General features: G+C 38.7%; 1 protein-coding gene across 5 annotated transcripts in view; it reads left to right on the plus strand.

The window, feature by feature from the left end:
* LOC136254566 (adhesion G protein-coupled receptor L3-like) overlaps positions 1-19,306 on the plus strand; it is a 113,541-nt gene that overhangs the window by 56,017 nt on the left and 38,218 nt on the right. For all 5 annotated transcript variants that reach the window (XM_066047310.1, XM_066047311.1, XM_066047313.1 and 2 more), the window contains 8 exons: positions 6,671-6,827; positions 6,886-6,952; positions 7,332-7,398; positions 7,448-7,545; positions 8,913-9,039; positions 9,089-9,130; positions 17,533-17,598; positions 17,917-17,956. In XM_066047310.1, coding sequence (XP_065903382.1) covers positions 6,671-6,827; positions 6,886-6,952; positions 7,332-7,398; positions 7,448-7,545; positions 8,913-9,039; positions 9,089-9,130; positions 17,533-17,598; positions 17,917-17,956 — 664 coding nt within the window. The remainder of the gene's footprint in view (positions 1-6,670; positions 6,828-6,885; positions 6,953-7,331; positions 7,399-7,447; positions 7,546-8,912; positions 9,040-9,088; positions 9,131-17,532; positions 17,599-17,916; positions 17,957-19,306) is intronic.

Here is a 19,306-nt window from a genome sequence, read left to right on the forward strand (position 1 = left end):
GAACGCTTTCTCAAACTAAAGCTTGCAACTTACCATTGCTGAAACTTCCCTTATAAGTTAGCAGTGGCATCTCCAGTGGGTGGTTAAACATAAGATAAAAAGAATTAACGGATCGATTGTGGGTTTTTGTTGGTTGTCATTAGTAACGAAGTATTATTGTGGGATGAGCTGTATCAGTGATGTTCATCCATACGGAAGCAGGCCTGCCAACTCTCACGGGTTTACCGTGAGTCTCACGGTTTCACTACCCTGCTCAAGGGCAGCAGATCGAATCTCACGGTTTTTGAGAAAAGTCGAGACCTTTTTTTTTTTTTTTTTTTTGGTCTCAGCATAGCATCTACCAGTTTTTTTTACTACACACTGCAATACTACAATAAAGGTACAGAAATCTCAAGATTTTTTTACTTTCCAGGTTGGCAGGCCTGCGGAAGGGAACTTTATGTGAGCTGTTTTTCTTATTTAGACTTTACAAAACAGTCTGGGCCGGTCTTTCAAGTCATAAGTCAGTGTATAAATAAAGCAAGCAGGAAGATACTGGTAACAGGAAAGAGCCAGCTGAATTAAAACTTGAAGAATTTTGTGCAGTGTGTGAGGAGCAAATATTTTGGCAGACCGCAAGGAGGGTATATTCTGCAAACATCACTGAAGTGTATGCATGGAGTTATTTATATATTAACAGCTGGTGCAGTGGACTAATGCCGTATTCAATAGTGAGCTGATTTTATCTGTTGCACAATTCAAGGATGTGTCTGACTGCTAGCCTTGAATCAGGCTAAATGTCAAAACTCCAAGATCAGCCAAATCTCTATTATAAGCCACATGTGAAACCATGCCCGTAGCCACCAGGCAAACGTGATTTGGACCAGGATGTGTGTGTAATTTCAATGTATCTAGTCAGACCTGAAATGGAACACTTACATTAATTACATACCACCTAAGAATCCTAGGATTTCTTAAGTGTAACATTTCACATGCTTCACTTCAAACAAAACAGGTTAAATTTGTTCGTCTATTTTCAAGTGATTCCCAGTCCAGCTGGTCCATGAAATTACAATGGGATCACATGTATTTGTTACAGTGCGGGCTGTCCTGTGTTGGATCTACTCTAGAGTTGAGATTTCAAGGTAGACTCACTGCCAATTTACTGACACTAGTACTGTTGTAGCATGTTTAAGTGGAGGACAAATGAAATAGTAATACTAGATTATTTATGTATACAAATTTTTCATAATGAAATTGATATCCCATTTTGATTTGTACTTCCACTTTGCAACATATTCAAGAGCAAGAAGCTACCACACTTAATCTCCAACCACTGTCATTAATTAACCAAGATCTCATTAGTCTGTAATTCACCTTACTGTAGTGATTTTATTGATTCATCTGTATGCTTTCTTCATTTCCTTTGAAGTTGTACCAAGAGTTCATAAGAAGGTGGGGAGTGTCTAACTTGAATGCATTCACCAAACACCCTGCTTAAAGTAACACCTCGGCCTTATTTCAGAACAAAGGCTTTACCTTCTTCAGCAACTCTAATCAACAGTTTTCTATCCCCCAGTAAAGGTGTTGATTTGATGAAAGGTGGACTTTAAACAGGGTGTTTGTGCAGGCCATACTGAGAGTTAGACACTCTCCCCCATACAAATCAGTATTACGAACTCTTGGTTGTACAGTATAGGTAAACAAAGATAAGTTTCTCTCCCATCTTATTCTAGGATTTCTATTGACAAGGAAAATTCAATTATTTGTATACAGGCTCAAAATTGAGAAAATATAAAGAAAGTGAACATACAGTCAGTTTGCTTTTGGATATTTAATGTCTCCAACCACAACAAAAATTCGATGAATCCGTGCATCTCATCACTGGTCGTCTGAACATTCTGAAAGTGATACCTCACTCAATCAACCATATATTCTGTTTATTAGACTGAATAGTCATGATTACCTAAACAATCACTTAATTAATGTTTTATAATTATCCTATTTCATTTTCCTGGAGGTTCCACTGATAAAATGCAATTTCAGCAATGATAGCAGCTAGCCAAGCTGCAAGTTGATTCAGAAAGCACTCCATTCTGTAAAATAGACCCCATACAGAATTCAACTCAGTACTCAGGCTGAGATATCTGACAATAGTCCACTACCCGTCCACTACTCTGTTAATGAATCATTGATGTTCACACAATATAGCCTCCTTGAGGTATCTGAATGTTTGCTCCTCACACACTGCACAAAATTCATTTAGATTCTACTTAGACTGAGTTGATTCAGCTTGTCACCATACTTGTTTCCTTTGTAGTGTAGCTATACGCATACTGATTTATGCCGATTAGAAAGGCTGGGCCTCAGACTGTACATTCTAAAGTCAAGTAAGTAAAAATAACTCACATACTAGTAAAAAAAATAAGTTCCCTACTTGATATATCCGAAGATGAAATCACTGAGTCAGCTATTCCCACAATTAGTACTTCGTTACTAATGACAACCAACAAGAACCCACAATCGATCCTTAAATTCGTTTTATCTTTCTTGGGGTACGTTTGATTACCTGCTGGAAGTGCCACTGATAACTTGTACAGCAATGGTAAGCTGCAAGCTTCAATCTGAGAAAGCATTCCGTTCCGCAGTTTAGTCCATCATTCCGTTCCGTTCCGTTCCGTTCCGTAGAATAGTCCCCACCGTTGGATTTCGTGTTATAACTCCGTGGCTTTAAGTCTGATTCTTCTACACCATTTGATGAGCCTTTCTAAGATGATTACTCCATCTGTACAACGATTTTCAAAGCATTACCCCAAGCGGTTTATCTGGTAGGTGTGGCAAGCAGGTATTTTTTTATTAGCTAATCTCGATTGCATAATTGTTACACACTGTTGGTTTTTTCGTTGTATCTTCCTGGTTTTAAGCTCGATTTCTTTCAAACCACAAAAGGTTTGAGGTTCAATAGTTAACCTATTCACCCACCGAGTTTCAGCTTCTTTCCAGACGCGATTTACCCTGTAGGCGTGACAACATATTGGTGTTATTGTTAGTGAATAATCGCTCATAACTCTTTGCCTGTTTATCGTATTCCAGCCAAAGTTGGTACCGAGATGCGCCTTTATACCCCCCTTCTGTGTGCCAAATTTCAAGGCAATCGGATGTAGCGTTCACGTTGCGTTTTATAACACTTTTTGTAAGTGTGCGAAAAGAGGAAGATAAATAAGAAGAAAAAAAACGAAGAAACTAAGCCAATTTTTGAAGTCGCATATCTCGGAAACGCTTGAAGTGATTTCGCTCAAATTTGGAATGTGGGTGTGTCCACAGCAAAAATCGTCTTGTTTCATCAAGGCAGCACAGAGCTACGGTGGTGCAAAAATTGCGTTTTCTTTCTTTCTGTCAATATATTCACGGGTGTTGCGTGCCGGCTTCTTGGGCGTGTCTTGATACCTGACATTCAGCACTGACTAACTGATGGTTGCTTTCAGCCAAGCATAACTTGACTACATGTATCACTATGGGCTTGATTTCTTCGCTACTTCTGCCCGATATGTGCCTTTTTGCTGACCACAGTAACTACAGGACATAGATCATGGATCCTCCTTTGTGTCCCTTCTATCTCCAATACTGTGTAGATACTGATTTGTGGTAATACATGATGGCTTTAGTGGTGACTATCATGAGGATTGCCCATAATTGTGGTAGTCAGTTGATAGGTTGCAGAGGCACTTCTCACACTGTTCTTCATTTGTAACATGGTAGAACATGCCTGAAAACCAAGTGGAATGGTCTTGTTCCTAGATTAGGAAAAGCCTTAGTTTCAGTGGTTGATAATCGGGGCACATTTAGTCGCAATTTCCATAGTGACTCCATTGTTTGCAGAAGCACTTTCAGTACAGTTCTTAGTTTATAATAAAGTATAATAGGTCAGTGGCGTAGCCAGGAAAAAATTTTTACTGAGGCAAAGCAATGGCGGATCCAGGATGGGGCATTTGGGGCAAATTCCCCTCCCCTCCCCAGGCCCTCACCTTGTGGAGGAACCAGCCATGCTTCTGACTAAAATATTTAACTTTCCAAAATCAGCTTATAAAACTCATGAAAATATACACATTTTACTAGCATTTTATTACAAATTCGCCTGAAACCAATGTCAAACCAGAAATAATACGGAGCGCCCCTCTATTATTTCTGGTCAAACTAACTCTGAAATAGCCACTCAGCACCTTCGTGCGTTCTAAGCGCCTCTAAAAATAGTTATCATGTTGCTGTTTAACACATTCAGAGCCTTTTAAGACTTCACAACCATCTGCAAAGGCCAAAATGGCAAAAGTCAACGGCGAGACACTACTAAGAGGTGATTATTTGCTACTTCAAAAATGCAGCAACTATAACAAGAGAATCTGGCTCTCCCCAACCACCTACAACTTAGCCTGTTTGTGCCCCTCCCCTTGCCAGCTCCTGGATCCGCCCCTGCAAAGTTTATACATTGGCCAAATTGAGAGGGTCTGTTTCTGACTCAACTGATTCACAAATACTTTCAAGTATGGGTGGTGCAGCATTTGCAGGTTGACTATCTGGTTGGATGGAGGAAACTGTGTCAGAAGACTCTGAGCATTGTTCTACATGTCATAAGTAATGCTCCAGCATAGTTAATGCTACAGTATACCATGCTTCAATTATTATAGACTGGTTTAATTTGCAACACAACTTACTCCAGAGATATTTTGAGTGGTCAGGCCATGCATGGACTGCAATGGAGGTCATGGTCATGCACATTACTTTTTATTAATCTGATGTGATGTTTATGTCAGAGATAATTATCTCTTTCATGTGATGCTCAACTGTATGTGCTAAGCATGTCAAGCCAGGGAGTCCGGGGGAATGCTCCCTCAAGGAAAATTTTGCTTTGAAATGGCATGTGGAGGCTATTTTTTATTGTAACTGCTAATGCATAATGTGCATGATCTATTAGCTCAATGTAATGCCATGCAGTTGACTCATTGGAACTTTTGAAAAGTAATGTAAAGACAATTAACATAAATGTGAATGATCAAGCAGTGTAATGAGAACAGTGTCTATAATCTGTATTGAATGCTCTATTAAAAGTATATTACGATGACTGCTCTATTAGAGTATCTCGGTCTTTTGCAAATTCAAGTAGATGAAAAGTGGGTCCAGCACAATGGAAGGCACCATGTCACCGTAGGCTCCAGCTCTCAATAGTACTACAGTTATACATTTTATTTTGTGTGGTACAGTAATGCTGTCTAGTAACGTTTGAGTAGAAAATCCGGGTGCCAAAACTCACGCCTGCTCAGCCTGTTGTTGAGCATTTTTACTGAGGCAGCTGCCTCGGTTGCCTCAATGGTAGCTACGCCACTGTGGGTGGATCATTTATTTATATGTATGTAGCTAGAATTACCACATCATTTTTCAGTTGGGGCACACATTCATAATGTGTCTGGCTGACACCATCCTTTCCTTTGATGTGGTTCACCAGTTATAAATATGTTACAAATACACTTGCAAGTATCCTAGTAGATATTTAATTCGTAAGACTAAGCCTCAAAGCCAATTTACTGTATGGTTGGCTTTTGGGAATTTGAATATAAAAAAAGAAGTGAGATCCATTCAGAAACAGAGAGAACTGCATAAAAAGAGTGGCTTTCAAAAACCTGGGTGAAAAAAGTTGTGAAATCATAGGTGGCTGCCATGAAATGGCTACAATAATGTTAATGATAATACATTAAAGTAATGGCTTTGTTCATTATATATATATATGTTAAAGCATTGCTGCGAGTGCTTTATTTTTGATATAGTAAATGCTTTAAAGGATTTATGGAACTTTCTAGTTGTGTAGCTTCACCATACACTAGGACTCGTAATTAACACACACTGCACGTATTATTAGCAGCCTGAATGCACACAAACTAGTTTAGCAAAAAAGTAACTCATGCATAGTTCACCATAGGTTGGCATAGTAAAAACATTCATCACATATTTTGGCAGGTTTTGTCACAACCTACAATCAATTCTATTGTGACACATGGTGAAGTATTTCCGTGATATCTCCAGGACTTGTCCACTTACATTAACTAATGTAACAGCAATGTTACCTTCTCCCACCCATCATCAAAGCATTTAGATATGTCTATAAAAGCAATCCAGTGATAGAACCTGTATTGGTTGGGGTGATAGACAACTTAACGTGGCGAGGGCTATCAGCCTACACCGGCTTGGGTGATTAGTCGTATTAGCATGAGCGCCACAGACTATTAGCTTGCACTAAAGTACATGGACAACTGTGCTTTATTACCCACAAAGAGTGCTTTATTGTACAATTAAAGCATTCTTTAAAGCACTGTTGTGGGCAATAAAGCACTCTTTGTGGGCAATAAAGAACTGTTTACACTAAAGTGTACTTTATAAAATTTGAAGTACACTCTTTCCTTTGATCTCACCCATGCAAAGTTCTATAATAAAATGTATTATCATCGTTGCAGCCATTTCATGACCACCAGCTTTAATTTCACAACTTTTTCACCAAGGATTTCTGAAGGCCGCACCTTTTTATACAGCTAATCTCTACTCAACATTATGTAAAATTTCTAAGTTTTCCTTACGATTGCATGTATATTGAAGTTATGTCACTAAATTTATCATTGCATTACTTTGAATCTTAATATTTTTGTAGACTAGTTGTCTCATTGTGGCTATCTTACTTCACTACTTCTTCATGGCTGCATTCAGTTGGATGCTTTGTGAAGGAATTCTCCTGTTTATTTCATTGCGGTATTTGTTTTATGAAGGAGCCTTTTTGAGCCGAAAATTCTTTTTCTTGACTGGTTGGGGTAAGTACTGTTATGGCTGATTGTTCAAATACATGACTTGTTTTGTGGATATGTGCAGGACTACCTATTCCCATTGTCATTGCTTCAGCAGCTATATCACATGACAAGTATGGTATTAATGACAGGTAATCATAAAGCATTATTATAGTTGGTTTGCATTCACCTGAGCTCCCATAATATTGAAGAGGTGAACATGTGTTCACTCCCAATGGTTTTGTACTGGAACAAGTATGTTTTAATGTTTTAAACATGTTTGAATGCCTGAATCTTCTACAGTGTGCTAAAATGTATGGGATATTTTATAATTTAAAGCTTATACCTCACTTATTCTTGCCCTCATCACAGTGCTTTTTAATAAACAGTTCAGGCTTTTAAGGGTTTCACAGTGCTAGTAAATGTTTGGGCAGCTGTAACAAGAGTTATTAACAAGAAACGAGGGCTCAGGTGAATGCAAACCAACTTCTACAGTCCTATCATGAGTGATCAGTTTACCTTTTCTTATAGATGTTGGATATCTGAAGAGAAAGGTGCCATTTGGGCATTTATTGGTCCCATGTTACTAATCATAATGGTAATTACACTATTTAAGCAAGCGTGATGATACATCCTTATTGTTGTAGGTCAACTTGTTCTTCTTAACTTTTGTGACTTATAAAGTATATACAAGTAAGAGTAATAAAGAAAGAGCAGTGAAGGTCTCTGCACTGGACACTGCAAAGTAAGGGTGTACATAATATTATGTTGTGTTCAGACTGTATTGCATTGTTGTTTATTGCAACAGTTTTTAAACAAGACTGATTAATACTGGAGTACTTGGCATGCTAAGCAACATCCTTCATGAGTTAATACTTTCATAATATTTGTATAATAAGAATAGGCAATAGCAATGGGAAAGAGTAAAGAAATAGTAGGCTAATGAGTAAGTTCCCCTCCAAATAATGAAAAGTGACTAAAATAATTTGTATCAGAATTATGGCCATTAATACAGAAATATATAGATCAATAAAGACGTCAAACACTCTAATATAACAATCAAAATATGAATGACACTATTTATAATTATTACAATGGTCAGTTTAGACAGGTGACTATATTATACAATGACCTTATTAGACAGGTTAAAAGGTGACTATTTCATAACTTCCTTCTGTTGCTACAAAATCATTAGTTATCGCCACCTAGTGAAATCCTACATTTGTCTGAGAAAACATTCACAACATAAAGCATTATACATGTAATTACATGCAAAAGTTAGAAAAATTATATTTTAGTAGCTAAAAAAGTAGTAAATATGAGGGAGGTCATCTACACCTATTAGCTGACATTAGTTGGAATTAAATGTCAACTACTGTAACGGCAGGTGTAGATGGGAAAGAAGCAATTGTTACCGGGCCTGCAAATATAGGACGTGTGGGCACAAACTACATCCCACCACAAAACATTGCATATCTCAGTACTGGGATAGAATATATTCATTCTGTACCTTGTATGTTAACGCCAACTAAATGTTCAATAACTGCTGAACATTTCATGGCCAACCAATATTGGTGAAAAAATAGTACAAGAAGCACGTCTGCAGTCACACTTCAGAAAAAAAAGCGCTGAAGTTATGTCATGAATTTCTACCAATCAATACCCATGCACTATATATATATATATACATATAAATGTACAGTAGTAGAGAAAGAAGTGGGATGCAAAGGAGGACAAGGGTAGGTCCATAATGCATGTATTGTAGCTGCTATGGTTGACAAAAGAGCACGTCTTGTGCCAAAGCGATGTCAAACAGTGAAGAAATCAAGCGTGTAGCTTAATCCATAGTTGAGTTACATATGCTTGGCTGGAGCCATTAGTCAGTTAGTCAGTCAGCCAGTTAGCAGAAAATTTAGCTAAATAAAAATGTTGGAAGGGTTTGGAGTTGCAGACTTTTATGGGCTTAGTCATGCCTATTCAATAATCCAAAGGTGCTATGAAGGAAAAGTGAGGCTGGTTTTCTGGTGATATTCTTGGGCAAACCTCCATGACCACTAACAGTACTACCATACTGTATGATAGTTTAACAATTAGAAGTGTTACTTTTTATAGGTCAATGATAAAAGCAGCTATCATTGTCACTCCACTTCTTGGATGTACATGGGTATTCGGACTGTTTGCTGTTAATGAACACACAGTTGTGTTTGCATGGATTTTTACGATTCTCAATTCAGTGCAGGTACACTAAATGTAATTATGTGTATTGTGGTACTTTCCCTCCAATACAGGGTTTTGCCATTATGTATTTTTATGTAGTGAGGGATGAAACGGTAAGTAATGCATTCACCTTTTTGTTATACATTTATAGTTTATTATTATTGATTTTACTACTTACATCCCAATAAAGCCGTATTTCAAAGAATTTACTTGGACAATATGGTAGCTAATGCGCAATAACTACCAGTAAAGTGTAAATGGGACACTCCGTCGGTATCGAAGTAATTTAACTATGCGCATTATTTTACATCCCATGAAATCATTACATATTCATAATTGTTACTCAGTGTGGGAAAACCGGTCTTATCACCCGTGACAGCAGATTTGATTTTTCACTAAGAACACAAAGCAATAAACTATCAAATTTCATAATCAAAATCATCTAGACCTTAGTGATCTGTGTTTGTTGGCTGTTTTTTCCCAAGCGAAGTGGTGATCCTTACGAGTGGCCAATGGAGCTCTGGCCAGCCTGGGGATGGCTGTGTGTGGCTATTGAATAAAGACCTGTGCTGTACATTTCATGTCATTTTAGCCAGTTTAAGACTTGAATAGCTCATAACTTGGCCTAATTTAATTGTTTAAACAGTTCTTTGCCCACCTCCACCCCCAGCCTTCCACCCTTTTTGGAGCTCACCTGGTAGAGTCAATATCGAGTTAAAACTATCCAAATGGCGGGAACTTAAGTATTGGCTACTTCTACTGTGGATGCTTTTGAAGGTAAGAAATTTGTGTAAAACGTGTGAAAAATTGGTACATGTAGCTTCTACTATTGGCGAGCTACAACTAACTGAATACTTAAACCAGCATTTCTTGATACTTTTGAATAGGCGATTTGAAGACTGGTTTTCCCAGGCTGAGTCACAATTCTACGGCAAATGGAAAAGAAATGGCAGGATTTGGGCTTGTACATAGATAGATAGTATGGTGGAATACAGCCTAAAATGTTTTCCCAGCTTTACAACAGTGTGGTACACAATTATACAAGTGCTTGTTGGCAATTGCTATGTAGCACTTGATAACCACAATGGTTACACGCTGACAATCCACCTGGATGTGACACATGTTGTGTAGTGTTAATTACGTACAGCTGTAACTTGCTATTCTAGTAATAGTACAATACTACAGTATGTTTTAGAAACCTTTACCCACTACTTTATCAAATTTATGTTATGAAATACAGTATGTAGTATTTGTCATAAACTTAAACGGCTTCACAAGTAAAAAAAACCTACGGAATCAAATTATTGCAGTGTCAGCATGACATGCTTGTGTAAGATGAATATGAAGCAATGTACATCAAAGAATCCGCAGTCTTTTATAAGCCAGCTATATCACAGCAGTCATAGATTTCCTTGGCTGTACATGAAGCCATATACACCAAAATACTGACAGTTGGATACAAGTTAGTATATCACAGTAGTCATAGCTTCATCTCATACTCATGTCAATCACTAATATATTCTACTCCTGCTGTGATGTAACTATAGTTTATAGTACATCAGGACATACGATAGTGTGTAGTACAACTAGTGCGGATGTGCAACAAACAAGTGTGTATTTTATAGGAACCAAGAAAACACTGTTTTCATACATTCATAGTACAATAGTGCCTGAATGGAAATCAACCAGTTTTACTGTAGAAATTTCCTTGGGGTAGGGCACTGTCTTTTCCAAATTTGAGTTGAATCCACCTAGCCATCACCAAGATATGTGCCTTCAAAGTTTGTCTTCTTTTTTTTTAGTATATTCTTCATCTTCTGCTGCTTTTGTCTTCTTCTCGCTCCACTCCCTATAACTCATGGATACTTTAGTTGATTGACTTCAAATTTGAAGAGCAGTAAGAGCATATTGCAGCACATTTACAGCTAAATTTTAGAGATCGAAGTAGGAATAATAGAATTATGAGCAATTTTGAAAATTGCAAAAGTCACACCTACAGGGTAATTCTCTTGATGGAATAACTTGAAAATCAGTCTGTACATGAAGTTACTATCACAGTGCAAACCTTTTGTGGTTTGAATGTGCTTGTAGCTTAGAGTATTAGCTAAGGAGATATAAAGCAAATCAAACATGTGAAAAAAGCACAATCGAGATACATCACAGATTCCCCGAGGACAAAGTCTGCAAGGGGGGGATGGATTGTATGAGGAGGTGGAGGATCCAAGGAACAGTGCTAACTAGTGGTATTACCTTCATCACTCCTTGCCCACAGTGCATTCAAAGCTGAACTTTAAATAGAATTTTACTTCTAATTAACACCTTTTACACAGTGAAAAGAAGCAGTGTATACAAATTACTGTTTTACCAGCACAATTTGATTTACTTGTGCAAGTATATATGACCAGATTTGACAAAACCAGGCTTCCACACACATCCAAATCCTCTACTTTAACAGCTTGTAACTTTACCACTCAGTACACTAATGACCTACAATTTTCACAAAATCCTTTCACTGCATTATGCAATGACTGGTCAAACTTTGAAAGTGATAGCTTACTCCTACATTGTTTCAAAGTCAAATCTGGATGTGTGTGGAAACCTGGTTTGTCAAATCAAATCACATACAATTAAAAGCAATCTACACACATGTAGAGTATACCAAGATAGGTAACTCCAAAAATCATGTACAATACAAGTATAATATTCTAAAATACTACTCACACTTCTTAATCAGTTCAATGAATAGTCAACATTACTCACACCTCCGGAACTCCCTCTTCCTCTGCCATTTCCATGGAGCTGTAGAAAGGGAGGGTATAAGGAACATATATCATGTGGGTGGCATTGCACTGTTCCTTGTATCCTCCACCTCCTCGTAACAATCCATTCTCCCCTTGCAGACTTTGTCCTCTGGGATTCTGTGAATTGTATTCCAGAGGTTCTGGATACACGGAACAGTGCTAACTAGGGGTACGTTTAAAGCACAAATCATAAATCATACCTGCTAAAGGGTCCTGATAGAACAGCTCTAGTAAATTCAGAAGACTCTTCACTTCTGTAATAGAATCTCTCAAAGGTACTTCTTGAAGACCAATTTGCCACTTTGAGAATCTCAGCAACAGGGACTCCTTTAGCTCAAGCTTGTGAAGAACTGGCACTCCTGGTGGAATGGGCTGTAAACTGCTCAGTATCAATGCTTGCCTTTCTCAAGCTGTGTTTAATCCAGTGACCCAAAGTTCCTGGGAAAACTCTTCTAAATGGCCTCTTTGAAGTCAAGAATACTGGCTTAGGTGAAGTTATTGAAGCTGCTTGTTCTGATGTTCTGGAGAGATATAATTGAAGGGAAGTAACATGGATATATGTCAGCATCCTCTGACAGAGAAAAATAGTATGCTGTCCTAGGGGGGCCTGGGGTACGAGTCTTAGTCAGCCGAACAACAGTAAATTGGGCCCCAGTGGGTGTCCATCTCAAATGATCCCTAATCAGGGCTGCCAGGTCTGAACACCTGCTTACATTAGCTAGTGCCATTAATGTTGCCACCTTCCTGCCCAGCTCCAGAGTTGAGAGAACCTCTGAAGGGCACCTTCTAAGGTATTCGACAACTACAGCTACATCCCATGACACATTATGGCGAGGAGCTGGTGGCCTGGCATTGAACATGCCCTTTAGTAACTTAGACACTAAGGGATGGCTTCCCACATTAACATTATTTAATTGTGGGTGGTAAGTTGAGATTTCAGAGCGTAATGTATTAAGTGAACGGTATTGTAAGCCTAAATCAAATTGGTCTGTGACGAACTCTAGCACATTTCCTAAAGATGCTGAAAGTGGATGAATGTGCCTTTCAGCACACCAGCCACACCACTTAGACCAGGCTGAATTGTATACTGCATGGGTGTTAGATCTCCAGGAGTGCAGGAAAGCAGTTCTGTAACCCTTTCAGAAAATCCTTGTGTCAAGAAAGCTTTCCTGAGACAGGCCATGTGGCTAAAGACATCTGATTCTCCCAGATTAGAGGATGGGACTTCAGATCTGGACTCAGGAGCAGATCCTGTTCCATGGGAAGTACAATTGGATTTCTCACTAACATTCTCAACACCTGGGAGTACCACACTTGGGCTGGCCAAGTTGGGGCTATTAGACAAGCATAGTGTACCTCTTCCAGGAAAATCTTCGATAGCGCATTGCCAATCAAGTTGAAGGGATGGAAGAGATATGACTGGTCTTGTGACCAAGATATTGAAAAGGCATCTACCACTTTTGCTTGTGGGTCTGATCTCCAGCAGCAGTAATCTGGAAGCTGAGCATTTGTTCTGCTCACAAATAGATCTATTGTAAAAGGATGAAGAATGTGATGTACGGCATCGAAAAGTGATGGTAGGAGTTTTCAATCGCTGCTGTCATGGTGGCGAGACTTCCAGTCTGCCAAGACATTGTCCTTCCCTGCCAGATACTGTGCTTGTGATGTAAGAGGCACAACTCCCACGTCTCCAGGGCCAACTGACACAGTTGGAATCTCAATGGACTGCCCGACTTGTTCAAATGTGACTGAATTTGACAAAACCCGGCTTCAACGCACAAAGCTTCGTTAGGAGATATGGCGATTTTAAGTAATCATTGTGTAGTACTTCCCAGTGCCTACAGCTGTGCAAACAAAATTTGCACCAACTATTCATCTATTTACTAGCTATCACTGTGTGGGTGTATAAGTTTCTGGTACCCAAAATATTCCCTGTTTTGGTCAACTTTTTTTGAGCAGGTAATAATATCACAGGTGGTAGTAATAGGGGAGGTGGGTGGGGGGTGGCGGATGGGCTTAATATAGGAGTATAAAATGGAGCAAGAAGACGAATGAAATCCAGAGGCCAAATGTGGGCCCTCCATGGGCCTCAAATCACTACAAATTGATGGAGAACACTATTGGCGAGCTCTCTGTGAAGTCCCAGCTCACTACACACTATTACAACAAGCCATGGCCATTTAATGGCACCAATCTTCCACTCGTGGCTTTGACAGGGTCAGAAGAAAGCTGCTGCAGAAACCAGACTTGCCAGTCCTGAAGGAAACACAGAGTGGAATATGATAGTGTATTAGACCAGCAATCCATTTCTGGTAAAAACGCAAGTTTGATTTTGTGTGTGTGGAAGCTGGGTTATATGAAATCCGGTCACAAATAAGTTATTGCAATGCAATTGTCTGACCTGAACAGCTCTGCTATATCGATTTTATTCTTCAGATAGGACTGAAAGGCCAGAAACATTGCTTTGAGCTCCACATAATTGATGTGTAACTTGGTCTCCTCTAATGTCCACCTGTGGAGGCATCTGACTCAATCACTATTGAGGCCTCCGGTTTCCATATTGGGGCTGAGCAGTGGGAAGGCAGCTCCAAGCACCACCACTGAAGATCTTCCTGTGCCTCCTTCGACAGGCTCACAGAATGAGGGTGTTGGTGAAGTGACCGAATCTTCAAGTCCTGTAGGGCACGATAATGGAGAGGACCTTTCCAAACAGCTGGTTTGGTTGCTACCAGTGTCCCAATGAGGCTCTGTCCAGAGAAAGAAGATGAGATGCTTCCTTCTGGATACAGTGCAACTTGTGTGTTGGAAATTATTTATCTAGACAATTATTTATTACTGGCAGCTCCTACCAAAGATCAACTATTGATGGACCTTTCAACAGACATATGGTTGCTCATTCAGTCTGGGATTCCTAATAAATATCCCGAAGTCCATCACAGCCCCCACCTGTCATCTGAAGTTTCTGGGGTTCATAGTGGACACAGAGAACATGGAAATCTCTCTAGGCATATGCCTAACTGACGTAAGAACTGGGTTGCAGGCTTTGTAGCTTTTGAAAAGGTGAATGGTGCGGTACAAAGCCCAATTGGGAGGCACTGGAACTGCATCAAGTTGTGTGGTGGAGGTTAGGAGGTTCCAAGATTCTTGGGCCACAGAGATGGTTAAGTATGTATCCTTTAGGTCCAATTTCACCATGAACCCCCCTCTGACTGATGATGCTTGTCAGCATGTACAGGCCCTCCATCTTGAAGTGCGATGGTACTATATGGGAGTTAATGTATCTCTCAGGTCTATAATCAGCTCTGCCACTTTTGAGGACGACAAAGATCGGGCTGATTATATGAACTTCTGACTGTTGTACTGGGTAGACTGCCCCTTTCTCCCTCAGTTTGGACACCTCCTCCTGCAGAACTGATTGTTGTTCCCTGCTGACCATGATGGTGGACCTGTGATACTCTGGCAAACACTGTAAGGGTAACTGATACCCTTTGATGGTGGATAGCACCCAAGGATCTTTGGTCAGGCATGCCCAGTTCTTTAGGAACAAGGCAGCCCTTCCTTCTACTGGTGTTAGTGTATGTCAAGGCAGAAGGTGCAGATTCAAATTGAGTGCTTGAAAAGAGGTATGTGGTAGGAGTAAGTTGTTCAGGACTTTTCCAATCTTCCCGAGTGTTTGTGGGGTTGGAAATTGGACTGTTTCTGAGGATGAGGGTGCTGATGGTATGGCCTGTAAGGTTGCTTGTTGGACAGGAGAACATTGTCCTGCCGGGACCCCGAATTACCAGCAGGGCCTGGTTGAAAAAACTGTTTCTTACTGCGACTCAATGTGGACTGGAAGCTCTTCTGGTCATATGACTGATAGTGGTGAGATATTTGAACCGCTTGTGCCTTAAGTGATTGAGGTCAAAGCAATTAACCTTTGGCACCTTCATTGCAGGAGTACGAAGTACCGGGTGCTCCTTATGCATCTCCTTTTGCACGTCTTTATGCAAGAGATGCGCAAAGTGTGTTTCTAAAGTTAATACTGTTTAATTACCTTGTGGGTTTCAAAAGTGAAATCGTCATCTGACTTCAAACTGTTAGGATAAAACAGTGGATCCCCCTGGGCTGTCAAGGTTTCCATCATTACTAATAACCTGGGAGTCCCCATCTCCCAGAGAACTAGCTGATGACTGGCGCACACAGGCATCCAGCACGCTGACCTGGGGCACACCGACTCCCAGCAAGGAATTAAAAATACCAGATTGATGCACCCCGGTTGTCAGTTGGTCTTCTCCATAATGTGGAGAGTGGTCTTCAACCACTGGGGGAATAGTTACAGTGTTTCCTGATTGATCGTTGTCCTTCTCTGTCCTCATCCTGCTGAACTGGGTTTCAAAGTGCATCCAGAAACTTCTTCCTTATTGATTCACTAGAAGAAATGCTCTCCAAAGGGCTTAACACAGAGTTCTCATCCATCATGTTGTGAGATGTAGTATCACATGCTGATTGAGCAAATAAAGAAAGTGTTAATAGAAGTAAAAGTTCTATTTAAAGCTCAGCTTTGAATGTGCTGTGGGTAAGGAGTGATGAAGGTAATACCACTAGTTAGCACTGTTCCTTGTATTCAGAACCTCCGGAATACAATTTAATAAAACAGTCACTGAGATGTAAAAAAAATGCAAAGCATGTTGGAGAGAATTCTCCAAGTTTCAAACCAGGGACCTCCACACCTATATACCCAAGCCCTACCACTCTGCCGCCACTGCAGTCACTTGTTCACCTCATTTAACTTTTACCATATAGATGAAAGTTCTGGTTTATACACTAGAATGATGATAACTTGTTCAGTGGAAATTCTTGAACATTCTGTATGCTTTGTATTGAAGTGCTCAGAAAAAATCTGTGCTCTATTAGAGTACTACAAAAATTATGAAAATAGCGTATAATTTTTTATCTTTTATCAAGTGTGTCATGCAGCCAAGTACAGCTGGTGTGGGTGGTGATATACAGCTGTATACTCATTTTACAGAACCAACAAAATGTCATTTTCATGTATCTGTAGATTGATAGTCCTTGAAGGAATTAACCATTTAATCATTTCTGCTGTGGCATCTCCCATGAGTCGAATCTGCCCAGCTATCTTTGCACCTTCAAAATTCAGTTCTTTGTAAATACATATAAGTTAGCCATGCAGTCTTCGACAATCAGTTGCTGTAGTAAAGGGGAAAAAAGTTCAAAGGCGAGTTAAAAGGAAATATCAAGGCTAACCGTTTAGGCTGGCTTTGGAACTTACAATTACAAAAAGAAGTGATATCCACACAAAACAGCCGAGTTGTGAAAAAGATATGGCCTAAAAAATCCTGGGTAAAGAAGTTGTGAAATCAAAAGTGGCGGCCAAGAAATGGCTGCAATGAAGTTAATGCTAATAAATTTTAATAATGCCTGTGCGCTTTAAAGTTTATTAGCATTAACATCATTGCAGCCATTACTTGGTGGAAAATTTATTAGTATTAACATCATTGCAGCCATTTCTTGGCCACCACTTTTGATTTCACAACTTTTCCCCCATACTTCACAGCTGGGCTATTTTTGTGCAGATATATGTGTGATTCAGAACTGATGAATTGCTTGGTATACTAGAAATGTTTCTAATGATCTTTACATTATAAAAATGCTTAAAAATTAGCAATAACACTTAAAACTTATTTCTATCATTTTTTGTGCATCCATAGTTTAGGAAAAAGATTAAAGGTCTGATCTGTGGAAAAGCTACTCATGGTTCTCATTCTTTTGAAAATGTGAGTTAATTACATAATGATTTCTGTAAGGGCTCAGATCTGTTATCACCACCAATAACAATAAATAGCATATTTGCCTAATATACTTGTATATTATAGTGTATATTATAGTCATTTAACGTTAATAATAAACAATTTGGTTGTGTTTCAGAAATAGTATTACTATATATCTGACAGGAAACTAAATTCCTCCTCAATATTGTTTGCCTATAAGTTAATGGCATTTGTTGTTTGGGACTTGTAAAGAAAGCACAAACTTTTGGACAACACTTTAAAATAGCATTCTAATAATACCATTATTTTTGTATATTTTTATAGGCAAAGCAATATGAATTACATAATAGATCAAGAGATTTAGGTATGTATTAACAGTGTGATTTTTATTGTACGTGCGTGTGTGCGTGTGCGTGTGGGTGTGTGTGTGTGTGTGTGTGTGTGTGTGTGTGTGTGTGTGTGTGTGTGTGTGTGTGTAATGAAATGAATCGACGGGGTATGATAAGGTTAGTGTAACTGTGTAATACAATAGCTGAACTTTTCTTAGACAAACAGTTCAACAGCCTTAATTCAAAATTGTATATACGTAAAAGCATTGAACTGAATATAACCAAGTTGACTTTTGTGCTAAATACTGAAATGCTAAATACTGAAATGATTGTTATAAAACACATTTTAATGAGAACACTCATTGATTTCAGTAGAGCAGTCAAGTGTTCTACATGATAAACAACCACCTTCATTGATAAACACCTTCAGTTATAGCCTTGATAGTGCTTATATAACTGCCACCTATGCTTATAATTGTGAACAGTGCCGGGAGGTATGGAACATTATAATTAAACATAATTATTGTACATTATGTTGTTGTTACATATATCACAGCAGGAGTAGAATATTTAAGTTAATAACATGAGTTTGAGGCAAAGCCAAGGATGAGCAAGATATTCTGTGTAAACAGTTTCTATCCAAGAGAAAGACTATGCTAGTATTGTTAAATTTGGTTTGTATTGGATACTGAATAGTGTACACACAACTAAATGATTGGCTTGATGTATATTATGCTTAGGTGAAATATTGAGCAGCACCTTTTTTATATCATCATGCATGCACGTAGTATCCATAAATGGATTTTTAAAAATTACACAACTGAATTGTTGTTTTAAAAAATTACAATCTGGGAAATAAAGTTTGCTGAAAAAATGCAAGATATACAAGAATAAAACAAGTCAGCATGTTACTTTTATTATTCAAGCTATAGTAAACTGCTGTTGGACTACAATGGAGCATGTCAAGTGCGTTAAAGTGTAATTATCACACACAAATATCTATTCGGAGTCAATGGATATAGTAGAGACTATAGTTTCCATAAATTAGGAGTAGATACCATAATTTGCTTTTTACTTGTTGTGAAATAATTTTTGTATGCAAAACTTGTACAAAAATTTCTTACACAAAACTTTTTACATAAAATTAAACTACTCTAATAGAGCAGTCATTCACATAAATCATACGAAAATATTTTTACATGAAAACTTTATCATGAATTGTTTTGCATGAAAATAAAGTGAATTATGGTAGGTAGCTTTTGAGAATGTTTCTGTGCCATGATATGTATATGCCACTTTTGATTATTTTTAGACATGGGAAAGGAAGCTTGTGTTATTGTCGCATGGGGTTGTGTAGCAGTAATTCTTGAATTGTCCAATAATAC

Source organism: Dysidea avara, chromosome 4 (genome assembly GCF_963678975.1).
Source record: "Dysidea avara chromosome 4, odDysAvar1.4, whole genome shotgun sequence".
NCBI classification, from domain to species: domain Eukaryota; kingdom Metazoa; phylum Porifera; class Demospongiae; order Dictyoceratida; family Dysideidae; genus Dysidea; species Dysidea avara.